At 38.8% G+C, this 13505-nt stretch overlaps 1 protein-coding gene across 4 annotated transcripts in view; it reads left to right on the top strand.

Moving 5' to 3' along the window:
• Positions 1 to 13505, top strand: part of LOC134342919 (AP-1 complex subunit gamma-1-like) — a 137484-nt gene that overhangs the window by 53057 nt on the left and 70922 nt on the right. For all 4 annotated transcript variants that reach the window (XM_063041617.1, XM_063041618.1, XM_063041619.1 and 1 more), the window contains 3 exons: positions 4887 to 4967; positions 7345 to 7443; positions 8259 to 8314. In XM_063041617.1, the coding sequence (XP_062897687.1) occupies positions 4887 to 4967; positions 7345 to 7443; positions 8259 to 8314 (236 nt within the window). The remainder of the gene's footprint in view (positions 1 to 4886; positions 4968 to 7344; positions 7444 to 8258; positions 8315 to 13505) is intronic.

The following is a 13505-nucleotide window of genomic DNA, read 5'->3' as shown; positions in this document are numbered from 1 at the left end:
CTCTTATAAAGTAAACTCAAGCGACATGGGGATGATGGGTCTTCGCTTCCAGATCAACTCAATGCCTTCGGTTCTTGGTTTGACCATCATCACAAACTCCAGTGATGATCCTGTGATGTCAGTCTCTGAGGCTGACCTACAAGCAGCCTTCAGGAGGGTGAATCCACAAAAAGCTTCCAGTCCAGACGGGGTACCTGGCCTGGTGTTAAAGACCTGTGTTGATCAGCTGGCTGGAGTGTTCACTGAGATCTTTAACCTTTCCCTTCGGCAGTCTGAGGTACCTACCTGCTTCAAGCAGTATTCACTTATACTGGTGCCTAAGATGATGTGGTAACCTGCCTCAATAACTGTCGTCCAGCAGCGCTTACATCCAACTGGCTCCAATCTGTCACATATTTGACAATACCACTGTCATAGGCCAAATCAAAGGTGATGATGAGTGAGGTTAAAAATCTGCCTGAGTGATGCGACAACAACAACCTCTTACTTAATATCAGCTTAACTAAGGAGCTGATTATTGACTTCAAGAAGAGGAAATCAGAGATCCATTAGTCAGTCCTCATTGGAGAATCAGAGGTGCAGATGGTCAGCAACTTTAAATTCCTCAGTTTTATCATTTTGGAGGACGTGTCCAGGACCAAGCACATACGTGCAATTACAAATAAACACATTTGTGAAGATTCAACATGACATCTAAAACTTGGACAAATTTTTATAACTGTGTGGTAAAAAGTACATTGACTAGTTGCATCACAGCCTGATGTAAATGCCAATGCCCTGGAAAGGAAAATCCTACAAAAGATAGTAGATATGACCCAGTCTATCACAGATAAAGCCCTCCCCGCCGTTGAGCATATGTACACAAAGCATTGAAGCAGGAAAGCAGCATTCATCGTGAGGTCCCTGCCACCACTCAGGAAGAAGGTACAGGAGCCTCAGGACTCACAGCACCAGGTTCAGGAACAGTTATTACCCCTCAGCCCTCAGGCTCTTGAACCAAAGAGATAACTTTACTGAACTTCACTTACCCAATCATTGAAATGTTCCCACAACCTATGTAGTTGCTTTGAAGGACTCTTCATCTAATGTTCTTGATATTTATTGCTTTTGTTTATTATTATTTCCTTTTTGTATTTGTACAGTTGTCTTTTGTACACTGGTTGAATGCCTAAGTTGGTCCAGTCTTTCATTAATTCTATTATGGTTATTAGTCTATTATGGATTTATTGAGTATTGCTGCAAGAAATTGAATTTCAGAGTTGTGTGTGATGACATATATGATCTTTGATGATAAATTTACTTTGAACTTTGATTCCAGTACTTGGTTTGTAGCCCTGATGGCTATGGCTCTTCAAGTACATTTCCCAAGTTTCATGTAAAGAGGATCTCTGCTTCTTCCACCCTTTCAGTCAATGAATACCTTATCCCTTCTACACTTGAATTTCCTCATCTTTGTTATGATTCTTCTGCCAATGAAAAATACAGGTTTTTCCCATTTGTGCCCTTTAGACCTCTTAGAATTTTAGACAACTCAGTTAAGTGTACCTGCAGCCTCTGCCTTAAAGAAACAATTGAAGCCTAAATTACCTTGTCACTGCATTTGTCCAGTACCAGTAAAGGTGTCCATATTGTGCTAGGGCACTGATGACCATGAATCTACAGAAAATCCTTCATACGGAAGGCATTACAATGATAGCAGAGAAACTGGAGGGAAGTAAAGGTGGCTAAATTCTTTTTCAGCCCTGTTTCAGCATGTGTACTTTCCAGTGTGGATGATTGAATGGAAGTAAAAACTTACAAAATTTTCTTTGATGTTATCCAGCGATGATAATGAAACTTCACTCATCCATGCAAGTGGAGAGTATTCCATTACACTCTTGATTGGAACCTTGTAGTATGGGCTTTTGGGAGTTTGGAGGTGAGTTACTCCCTGTAGGAGTTATGAATTAAATTGGCTGAAGACTGGCATCTGTTGTGCTGGGTAGCACTGGAGGAGGCCAAGATAGATCATCCACTCCAAAATTCTAACTGAAGATTTATTCAAACGTTCAAGTGTACTATTTTGCACAGTTGTCTTGGGTTTCTGCCTTATTGAGGACAGGGATATTTCTGGAACATCCTCCAGTGAGTTATTTAATTATCCATCACCATTCATGATAGGATGTGGCAGGACTGCAGAACTTGGATTGATCCATTGTTTGTGGGATTGCTTAGCTCTGCCATTTGCTTGCTGTTATGTTGCTTAACATGTAAGTTGTTCTGTCATGTCACCTCACTAGGTTGGTTCCTGGGTCTGAGGTGCTGCTCCAGGCATGCCCTCCTGCACTCTTTATTAAACCAGGGTTGATTCCCCTTGTTTGATTTTGATAGTAGAGTTGGAGGTATGCTGGGCCATGAGATTGCAGATTGTGGTTGAGGGCTGTTCTGTTGCTGATGGCCTGCAGTGCCTCATGAATACTCAGTTCAAGTTGCTCGATCTGCTTGCAGTGTGCTCTACTTCGCATGGTGATCGTGCCACACAACAGAAGCAAAGTCGGGTAGTATCGCCAACAGTACATTCTATGTGCCTCTAAAACAGAAAGGAAATGGAATGTCACCACCTGTTGGGCAGCTTCCAATAGAGACATTTGATTGTCTTCTGGAAAGTGAAAGCATCTGGCCTTGATGAAGTTCTTGGCCATATCCTTAGTTCTATGCAAATACACTGGTGGTGATATTTACAGACATTCCATGCTTCTATGCTTCAATCTAATGTTCCCACCTGCTTTAAGAAGACCACTGTCATCCCAGAAGACCATTGTCTTCTGTTTTAATAGTATCAGCAAGGCAGGTACTGGTAAAACAGCCAGCATGGTCAAAGAGCTTGCCCCATCCTGAACATTCCCCCTTCTCCCCTCTCCCATTGGGAAGGTTATATAAAAACTGAAATCACGCTGTCTCACTGTCATAAGACTATTGAACAGTCCTCTTGTACTATAAGGAAGATTCTTGACCTCACATTCTACCTTGTCATGGGCTCCAACATTATTCACTGCCTGAACTGCACTTTCTGTGTAACTGTAATACCATATTCTGCATTCTGTTATTGTTTTCCCCTTGTACTGATATGATGAAATGAGCTACCTGTACAAACTGCAAAACAAAGTTGTTCACTGTATCTCAATATACATGACAATAACAAACCAAATTACTGTGTAATTTCACCGTGAAAGTGGGATTTTTTTTTTCTTTTCTCCACAAGGGTTTTGCAGTAGTCATTCCTATCGATACTCTCAGTTGGAAGATGAGGTTGAGCAGAACTTGTTTACTTCAAACCTGCCATAGTCCCAATCTAGCAGCGATGTCCTTTTCGCACTTGGCCAGCTTGATAAGTAGTGATGAACACTGAAGTCCCAACCCAGAGTGCATTCTGTGCTTTACCCATTCTCAGTGCTTCCTCCCTGTGGTGTTCCATACAGTGTAGTATTAATTCATCAGTGGGGGTGGGGAGGGAGGGTGGAAGATCATAGATGGTAATCAATAGAAGGCTCCCTTGCCTAAGTTTTATTGGATACCCTGAGATTTCATGGGATCCAGAGTCCATGTTGAGGACACCCATGTTAGTTCCTTCCAAACCATACACCGCAGTTGCCAGTAGGCCAGGCCATACCCAGGGAAGGAGATGATGGTGTGTGGAATTTTGACTGCAAGTCCAGATTCAATGAGCTTGTGTCAGGGTGCTGCTTGACTAGTAAGTGAGATGGTTTTTCCTATTTTCGTACATGTCCCAGATGCTGGCAAGAGGATTTTACCAGATCAACGGGCAGTTGTTGTTGCTGTTGTTGTTTCTCATGCTTGGGTGGATTTCTGGTGGTCTGATTGGTTTTGTTTCATTGTGGCTTTCTAGTGGTTTCATTACAACTGAATGACTTGCTAGGCCATTTCAAAGAGCAGTTAACCACATTGCTGTGGGTCTGGAGCTACATGTGGACCAGACCAAGTAAAGAAGGTGGATTTCTTTCCCTAAAGGACATTAGTGAATTGATGGGTCACATGTACCATTGACTATGGGTTTCATGATCACTGGACTTTTTAATTCCAGTATTTAAATTTATTACTATATACCATGGTGAGATTCAGACTCAGATTCCCAGGAATGGATGCTATGTACAGTACATAGACTATTAATCCAGTGATAATACTGCATTATCTTTCTCAAGTTAGCTGGTTTTCCACAGCAAGGCTATAGCTTCTTAGAACTGATGACCGCCTTTGTCAGCCATTCCTCAACTGGAAAGAATTATCTTTTCCTGGTTGGTTAAAGCTTTCCAAAATTTAGGTAAACAAGTAATAACCATTCTCATCAAAAGAGTTAAGTGAGAGTCACTTCTTAATCCTGCCCTTCATTGAATTTATATTTGTATCTTGTAGGTGAAGATATTTACAACAATTACTGTGGAATACAATTGTATCTTTATACAGTTATACTATTGGTGAAATGGTGGTATTTTATACTAATTATACAATAATGTCCTGATGAAGGGTTTTGACTCGTGTTGATAGTTCCTTTCCCCCTTTCAGATGCAACTCAATCTACTGATTTCCTCTGGCAGATTGTTTATTGCTCCAAATTCCATCTGTAGTTTCCTGTGTCTCAAATGTATTTTTCTGTTTTGTTGAATTACTACGCAGTGCACAACTTAAGTAATAGAAACAGAAGTAGGATAGATGGCTATCTGAGTTTGCACTGCCATTTGCCAAAACTGCCTCATGACCTGTTTATTGTTTGAGCATTTAAGTACTTATTGCACTCGTCTTTAAGTGTTGCATTAATCAGACCAATCTGTTTGACGATTTCTCCATATTTCCTCCAAAATGTATTTAAGAGGGTCTTTTCTCTTTTGCAGGTGCAGATTTTAAGGTTGTTGAGAATGCTAGGAAAAAGTGATGATGAAGCCAGTGAACAAATGAATGATATTCTCGCTCAGGTGAGCAGTTCTGCTGAACTGTCTTTGACCCAAAACAATTAACTCTTTTCATGTCATCGATGCTGCATTAGCTGTTGAGTCCTTCCAACATTTTTTAATTTTTAGAGCAGTGTACTAAATGATTTTAAAGAAGGCAAAGTGCACATAATAGTGGACATTTGATTCATAAAAGCAATCTGTAGAGATGAGGTTGAACTTACAATCCAGGGTGAATTTTCTAGGTTTTATTGAATGACTTATCCATTACTTTGGGGCACCACAGTAGTGTAGCAGTTAGCGTGATGATATTACATATGAGTTTGGAGTTCATTCTGGCGCTGTTTGTATATTTTTCCTGTGACCTTGTGGGTTTACTCCTCGTGCTCCAGTTTCCTCCCACAGTCCAAAGACATGACGGCTAGTAAATTAATTGGTCATTATAAATTGGCCTGTGATTAGGCTGGTATTTATTTATTTAGTGATAGAACGTGGATTAGACCCTTCTGGCCTTTCGAGTAATGCTGCCCCAACTGGATTTACCCCTAATCTAATCACGGGACAATTTACAATGACCTGTTAACCTACCCTGTGCATCTTTGATTAAATAGGTAGGTTGCTGGGCAGCATGGCTAGTTAGGCTGGAAGGGCCTGTTCTGCACTGTATCTCTAAATAACCAATTAACTAAAATTACTGTGACATGTATGCAAGTTGATTTCTTTACCTACAGATGGCATATACATGTCCTGTGCTCAGTCTTGACTCTAACTTTGCACTTTCTTAACTTTACAAAGATTTTTATTTTGGCCTTTGGATTCATAATTTAAAAATATTTATGAACTATTTAGAGCAGTTTTTAAATATGTGTATCAGTCAAAATTTAGGGCACTGTGATGAAAGGAAAACAATACATTCACAATAGACATCAGAAGCTTGTCCATTTAGTGCCATGCAAAAATTGTGAATATGCATTAATAGGCATTTAAATAGGCACATGAACTGCCATGGAATAGAGGAATATGCACCTGTGCAGGCAAATGGATAAGTTAAATTGTTGTGGTTGGTGTAGACATGGTGGCTAAAGGATGTGTTCCTATGCTATATTTTTTATATTCTATAATCAATGTGCAGAATAGGCAGAATGAAAATCTTTAAGTTAATCACATTGTTAAATCAATCTTTTTTTTTGCTTGTGGGTAACCATCTCCTATTTTTTAAGTCTTAATCGTGGTCCCTTAAAGTATGTACAGTCTCCTTTTACACTCCTAAGTTTTACAATAAAAACATCATTCCATTTGGTTACGAAATTGCTTCTTTTTCTGATACTCGGCCTCATATGAAAAAATAAGGCCAGGAAATTTGCCATCAAATTGTAGCTATTTAAAAATAAGTTCCTTTTGTTGCTGCCTCCATATTGCTTTTGATTTAGGTTTTAAATTAACTTGATTAAAAAGAAACTTTTTTGCTGCTTCTTGCAGCTGCTGGTAACACTAAAGTTGCCATACAGGTAGAATCTGTTAGAAAACTTTGGGGGGAAAAAAAGCTTCTTTGTTACTGACCTTCGCCGTTTCTGCAGATTTCATTTGTAATTCCTGCTCATTGGACAGGATACAAATGTTACTTAAAATGCAAATAAATATAAATGCCGCTTCTATCAAATAGAGTTAAGAACTTAAGACACTTCAGTAGAGCAATCATGATGAATTTTATATAGTTTCTTATTTGTAAAGACAAATTTCTAAAACAAAATTCTCACAAGCAGTCAAATTAATTTTAAGTTTTTTTTTGAGATTGAAAATGTGAGAACTTTATTCCTTCTAATTGATAATAATTAGTAAAATAATGTAGGAATAATGTTGTTATGATGGCACTGTCCACATGCAAAGTCTGACCTCACATGGTGCTAGTTTCCCTCTAACTTCTGATTGAGACAGTTTGCTAAATTCTGGGCCAGTAGATAAAAGGGTGATATAAAGAACACATTAATATTTAATTCTAGTGAGGAATCAGTGTTAATTATGAAAAAGAGTCTCTATTTTTAAATGGAGATTTGTTTCATCACTTACCTCTATAACTTTTATCTTGAGAAGATATTTGGAGTAATATTTAATGACAAGTTGAAGGATAATAAAGATGTTTTTTAAGCAGAGATGATACTATAAACCCCACCATATACTTAATGCAGCTGGACTGTAGTCACTTTATAGGCCTGTATTTCAAACACTAACCGTACAAGTTTTGTCTGTGGTGATGTTGCTGTGAGGAAACGTTATTTTAATATGACCAACATTGATTGCCATTGAAATCTATATTAACAATAGACCACGTTGTTCCAATCATTTTGCCATTCTCAATTTAAAATAAGTTGTTTCAGACATGTTTTCTCCCCCCTAATTTTAGGTTGCAACCAACACTGAAACCAGTAAAAATGTAGGCAATGCCATTTTGTATGAAACAGTGTTAACCGTAATGGATATCAAGTCTGAAAGTGGGTTAAGGGTAAGTAAGATTTCTTTTGTTACTGACTGCTCAGTTTCAAACATGGTTAGGTCTATCTGAAATTGCATTCTTTTTTGATGGGTGAAGGAGAATAACTGTGTGCAAAAAGTGGATTTTCCTGTGAAGGCACATTCATGGCTACTGGAACAATGTATCTAACTTAAAAGCAGATTGGAGAGAGAGGTCCACAACACTACTGTGGTGGGAGAGAGGGAAAGAAAGTAAAGGCACCTTTAGATAAGTTTTGGGATACTTTTGCTTCAAAAATTGTAACATTTCACAAAGGTGCAGGCCATTGTTTGCAGATAATGTCAGTGCAGAGTTGTATAATAAATTGTGTACTAAGATGTTACCATTGGATAGATCAGCATTTGTTTCCCCATACTGAGTGGAACATTGATGGTGTAAAAGGCCTGATTGCTTTGACAAAGAACAAAAGAGTAGAGACACTGGAAAACAACTTGGTTGTGGTAGAATGAGGAGGTGCAGAGAGGAAATGGTGGGGTTGGAAGTAATTTACAGAAAATGTTCATTTACAGGAATAATAGAGACATTGATTACAATACATACTTCACAGCTTTCTTGCAGCTTAGTTCTCTCCTTTGCCCGCGGTGAGGTAGAATACCATCCTGATGTTTATCATTCAGGTTTCTAGCCTATCACCACTTGTGAAGCAAAACCCAGTCATTGTCGCACCATTAAAAGTGCAAGACCATGGTTCTGTCAAATGCTTGTCAGAATTGCTGTAATGAAAGATTAATTATAAATATATTTATAATTTTTGTGTAATAACCTGTATTTTTTCTAATCCTCAGGTTCTAGCTGTAAATATTTTGGGTAGATTTTTACTAAACAATGATAAAAATATTAGGTAAGTATAGCTGTGAGATTTAATTTTGTGTTAGATGTAAACATGAATTCATACTAACTCTAAGACTAAACCTTTACTCTCCCTCTGCTTTTGTCTCCAGTTTTATTCATTATTAATGTCACAACAACTTTAACTCTCCACTGGATGTTATTTCTGAAACACTAATGGTTGATCTGTCTTTGTTGGTAGAGCTTGGGGTTACTGATATCTCTCATCATTTTAAAAGAAATATTTCAGGTTCTGAACTAGTCAAATCAAACTACCAGGACATAATTTGGCATTTCATAAGATTTGAACATTAGCCAAATTAATACTTCCAAATTGTTAATAATCGCTAATAATTTCAACATTGCAAAGTTAAGGCATAGCATAAGTTGGAACCACAATGGAAAGTTTTAGACTTTTTATCATCCATTGGTTGAATATTTGGTCATGTGGAGCTGAGTTAATCAAATGGACACTACTGAATCCTTTTATTCATCAGTCTGCAGTAATTTTTCGGTTGAAGCTGATCTGGCCAACTGTTTATTTTCTTTTTTTTTTGAAAAGTCTTTGGAAATTAGTAGGTGCAAGTAAAATGCTATCCTGTAGAATAATCAATAGTGAAGTTAAATAATCAATACCAGGGGGGTAAATCTGACAATTTCATGATGCTAAAATCCACAAAGTGGAAGTTGGTCATGGGGATGTATTAAGCAACCACGTTCAAAGGCCATCCTTGGAAATTATCCTCTGTTGGGGGAACGGCTGGCTTATTAGCACTACTCTCCTCTTGTCTTGGCTGAATCCTGAAGAACATGATTGCCAAGATTGAGTTTGCAGTATGAGGAATAAAGGTGACCTAATCCTTGCCTACCTGCCTGTCCTAGATTAATTTGTCTTTTACATTAGTGGTAGAAGTGACCACTGCGTAGCCATTAAGGCAACGAAGTCCAGTTTTTAAACCAAGAACTGCTAAATTTTGCATATGCTGTTGTGCTAAATGAAACCAATTCAAAACAGTTCAATGATCTGGGTATTCTTGAGATCAGAAACAGCAAGTGAGTAATCCATCTTGGTCTAATCCTGAAGTGCTTGCCATCACAGAAGCCAGTCTCAAGCCAGTTTGTCAGATTCAGTAAATTCTGTAGAACTAATTTAACATATTTGTCTAGGTATTAAAACCTGCTCTATCTCTAGCCAAGTTGGTTCCAGTACAGTTAAGAGTAATGGTAACTACCCAACAATGGGGAAAATTACCCAGCTGTATCCTGACCAAACTTCCCAACATTTAATTTGACCAGCCCCTTTAGTCAAATGCTGTCATGATTCATGATACCGTTCTTCTAGAATTCAGCTATTTATCACTCTTTTCTAAGGCTGCAATTAGGCCACTCATTAGAATCAAAACTGTGTATTGCTTGATAACTACCAATAGCACTATCAGTGATCCCTTGCTGCAAACTGCTCATTGACTGGAAATCTGTATTTTATGGGCTAATTTAGATTTTTTTTGTGCTTGAAAAGTTTCTCACTTTCAATAGGTACCAATGTTATAATTGTACTGGCAAGTCTGAGTTAGATAAACTGTACACTGAATTCCATGTAGTTAAGGGGTGAATTTTATATCCCTCAGTTTTTTAAACATAAACCAAGGAAAAGTGCTCAGTATTCCAGGTTATATAGTGTTCTAAAAGAGCAGATGAGAAAGCGAAAGGAGGTGGAGCAGTGAGTCAAGATAAAGAGGCAGTGGATAATTGCAAAGTAATGTGGGTTGAAGCCAGGAGAAAGAAGACATGGATGAGAAAAGTCTATCGGCCCACAAAATCTGACCTCCCTCGATAGAGTGGAACATAAATGGGGAAACATTTGGGATGTATTTAAAGGATCTGCAGTTGTCATGGGGAGATTTTAAACTGCATGTTGATTGGATGAACCAAATTTGACAAGGGTATCATAGAAAAATAATTTGTTGAGTGTGTCAGGGATTGCCTCTTATTACAGAAGCTATGTGCAAATATGCTACTTTAAATTTGATCATGAATTATAAGAAAGGATTAGCAAGAGATCTTGTGGTTATAGGTCATGTAGAGGGCAGTAACCACAATATGATAAAACTCTAGATGCAGATTGAGAGTGAACATCACAGAACCAAAACTACTGTCTTCAATTTAAATAAGGGAAATCAACGTTGAAAAGGTGCAGTTATCTTGCATGGGCTGGGAAAATGAGCTGAGTGACAGGTTAGTAGCTGAGCACCGGTGGATATTTAGACAACTGGTTCATGACACTTATCCTAAAATTTTGTCTGTGATATCAGTAGAGTGTGAAATTGGAAAGGTAGGCAGCGTGGTATGTAAAAAGTTTCTTACTTGTAAATATCTTTTAAAAAATGAGATCTGGGCAAGTTATATTTATTGGATAACTGTTCAGAAGACATGAAACAGTTATTCAGAAATAAATCGCGGAAACGTGTCATACCCTTCATTTCCATATCAAAAAGGCTTGATCCATAACTGAGGGTTGGAGAAAAAAATTAGATATAATATGGTTTGATAATATGAATTTGTTCAAACCAAAAAATTTACAAAATTGGAACCATATTCGCAATGTATGTTTAATTATTGGATTAACCATTTGTTTATTCAATTTAGAAAATACAAAGGGAAGTGAAGTTCCTAAAATAGGAAACCAATGAAAACCCTTGTACAGAGTAACCTTCAAGGTTTACCCATTGTGGGCTTGGAATTATATCCCAATCTTGAGTCCAAAATATTAAATATCGAATATTAATTGCCCAGTAATAGAATCTCAAATTCGGCAATGCTAAACCACCATCTTTCTTGGACTACTGTAAATATTTTTTACTTAACCTAGGATTTTTATTCTGCCATATATGAGGAAATTTTAGAACCAATTGTATCAAAAAAAATTTAGGAATAAAAATTGGTACCGCTTGAAATTGATATAAAAAAATTAGGTAGAATAATCATTTTAATAGCATTGATTCAGTGCCAATCAGTGACAGAGACAGTGGGGACCATTTAGTAAGCAATTGTTTAACTTGACTAATTAACGGTGAAAAACTGAGCTTGAATAAGTTTTTATGTCTCTTAACAATTTTAACCCCCAAATAAGTAAAATAGTCAGTGGTCAATCTGAATGGTGAACAACTATAAATGGGAACCTGCATATTTAATGGAAAAAGTTCGCTCTTACCAAGACTCAGTTTGTAACCAGGAAAACTACTAAACTGAGCAAGCAAAGATAATACTGCCGGAATGGATTTCTCAGGGTTAGAAATATATTAATAGTAAATTATCTGCATATAGTGGTAGTTTATGTATCTCATTCCCATGGGTAATACCAAATATATTAGGAGAGTCATGAATAGCAATAGCTAACGGTTCCAGGGCAATATCGAATAATAATGGACTAAGAGGGCAACCCTGCCTAGTACCATGAAATAATTGAAAAAAGGGAGATCTTTGGTTATTGGTAAATACCGAAGCCAAAGGAGTAAGGTATATCAAATTAATCCAAGATATAAATATTGGACTAAAATTAAATTTCTCAAGCATATTAAACAAATATGTCCATTCGACTCTATCAAAAGCTTTCTCAGCGTTCTGAAGTTCTAGGTAAAGAAGTATAAACAATATTCATTGATCTTCTAATATTAAAGAAGGAGTAATGATTTTTAATAAATCCAGTCTGATCGACAGAAATAATTTCAGGCAATACATTCTCCAGTCTTGTTGCCAATATTTTAGAAAAAATCTTAGAATCCACATTCAGCAAAGATATAGGCCTATAAGATGCCCTGATCTCTACCTTGCCGAGGCACAGCGACAACTCGCAGATACCTCCTCTTATTTACCCCTCGATCGTGACCCCACTAAGGAGCACCAGGCCATTGTCTCCCACACCATCACCAACTTTATCCGCTCAGGGGATCTCCCATCCACTGCTACCAACCTTATAGTTTCCACACCCCGCACTTCCCGTTTCTACCTCCTACCCAAGATCCACAAACCTGCCTGTCCTGGCCGACCTATTGTCTCAGCTTGCTCCTGCCCCACCGAACTGGTTTCTGCATACCTCGACACGGTTTTATCACCCCTTGTTCAATCCCTTCCGACCTATGTTCGTGACACTTCTCACGCTCTTAAACTTTTCAATGATTTTAAGTTCCCTGGCCCCCACCGCTTTATTTTCACCATGGATGTCCAGTCCTTATATACTTCCATCCCCCATCAGGAAGGTCTCAAAGCTGTACGCTTCTTTTTGGATTCCAGACCTAATCAGTTCCCCTCTACCACCACTCTGCTCCGTCTGGCAGAATTAGTCCTTACTCTTAATAATTTCTCCTTTGGCTCCTCCCACTTCCTCCAAACTAAAGGTGTAGCTATGGGCACCCGTATGGGTCCGAGCTATGCCTGCCTTTTTGTTGGGTTTGTGGAACAATCTATGTTCCGTGCCTATTCTGGTATCTGTCCCCCACTTTTCCTTCGCTACATCGACGACTGCATTGGCGCTGCTTCCTGCACGCATGCAGAACTCATTGACTTTATTAACTTTGCCTCCAACTTTCACCCTGCCCTCAAGTTTACCTGGTCCATTTCCGACACCTCCCTCCCCTTTCTAGATCTTTCTGTCTCTGGAGACAGCTTATCCACTGATGTCTACTATAAGCCTACTGACTCTCACAGCTATCTGGACTATTCCTCTTCTCACCCTGTCTCTTGCAAAAACGCCATCCCCTTCTCGCAATTCCTCCGTCTCCGCCGCATCTGCTCTCAGGATGAGGCTTTTCATTCTAGGACGAGGGAGATGTCTTCCTTTTTTAAAGAAAGGGGCTTCCCTTCCTCCACTATCAACTCTGCTCTTAAACACATCTCCCCCATTTCACGTACATCTGCCCCATTTCACCTACATCTGCTCTCACTCCATCCTCCCGCCACCCCACTAGGAATAGAGTTCCCCTGGTCCTCACCTACCACCCCACCAGCCTCCGGGTCCAATATATTATTCTCCGTAACTTCCGCCACCTCCAACGGGATCCCACCACTAAGCACATCTTTCCCTCCCCCCCCCCGCATTCCGCAGGGATCGCTCCCTACACAACTTCCTTGTCCATTCGTCCCCCCCATCCCTCCCCACTGATCTCCCTCCTGGCACTTATCCGTGTAAGCGGAACAAGTGCGACACA

This window comes from Mobula hypostoma, chromosome 2 (genome assembly GCF_963921235.1).
Source record: "Mobula hypostoma chromosome 2, sMobHyp1.1, whole genome shotgun sequence".
In the NCBI taxonomy this organism is placed as follows: Eukaryota; Metazoa; Chordata; class Chondrichthyes; order Myliobatiformes; family Myliobatidae; genus Mobula; species Mobula hypostoma.
Note: the sequence above shows the minus strand (reverse complement) of the source record. Positions and strands in the feature narration are given on the sequence as shown.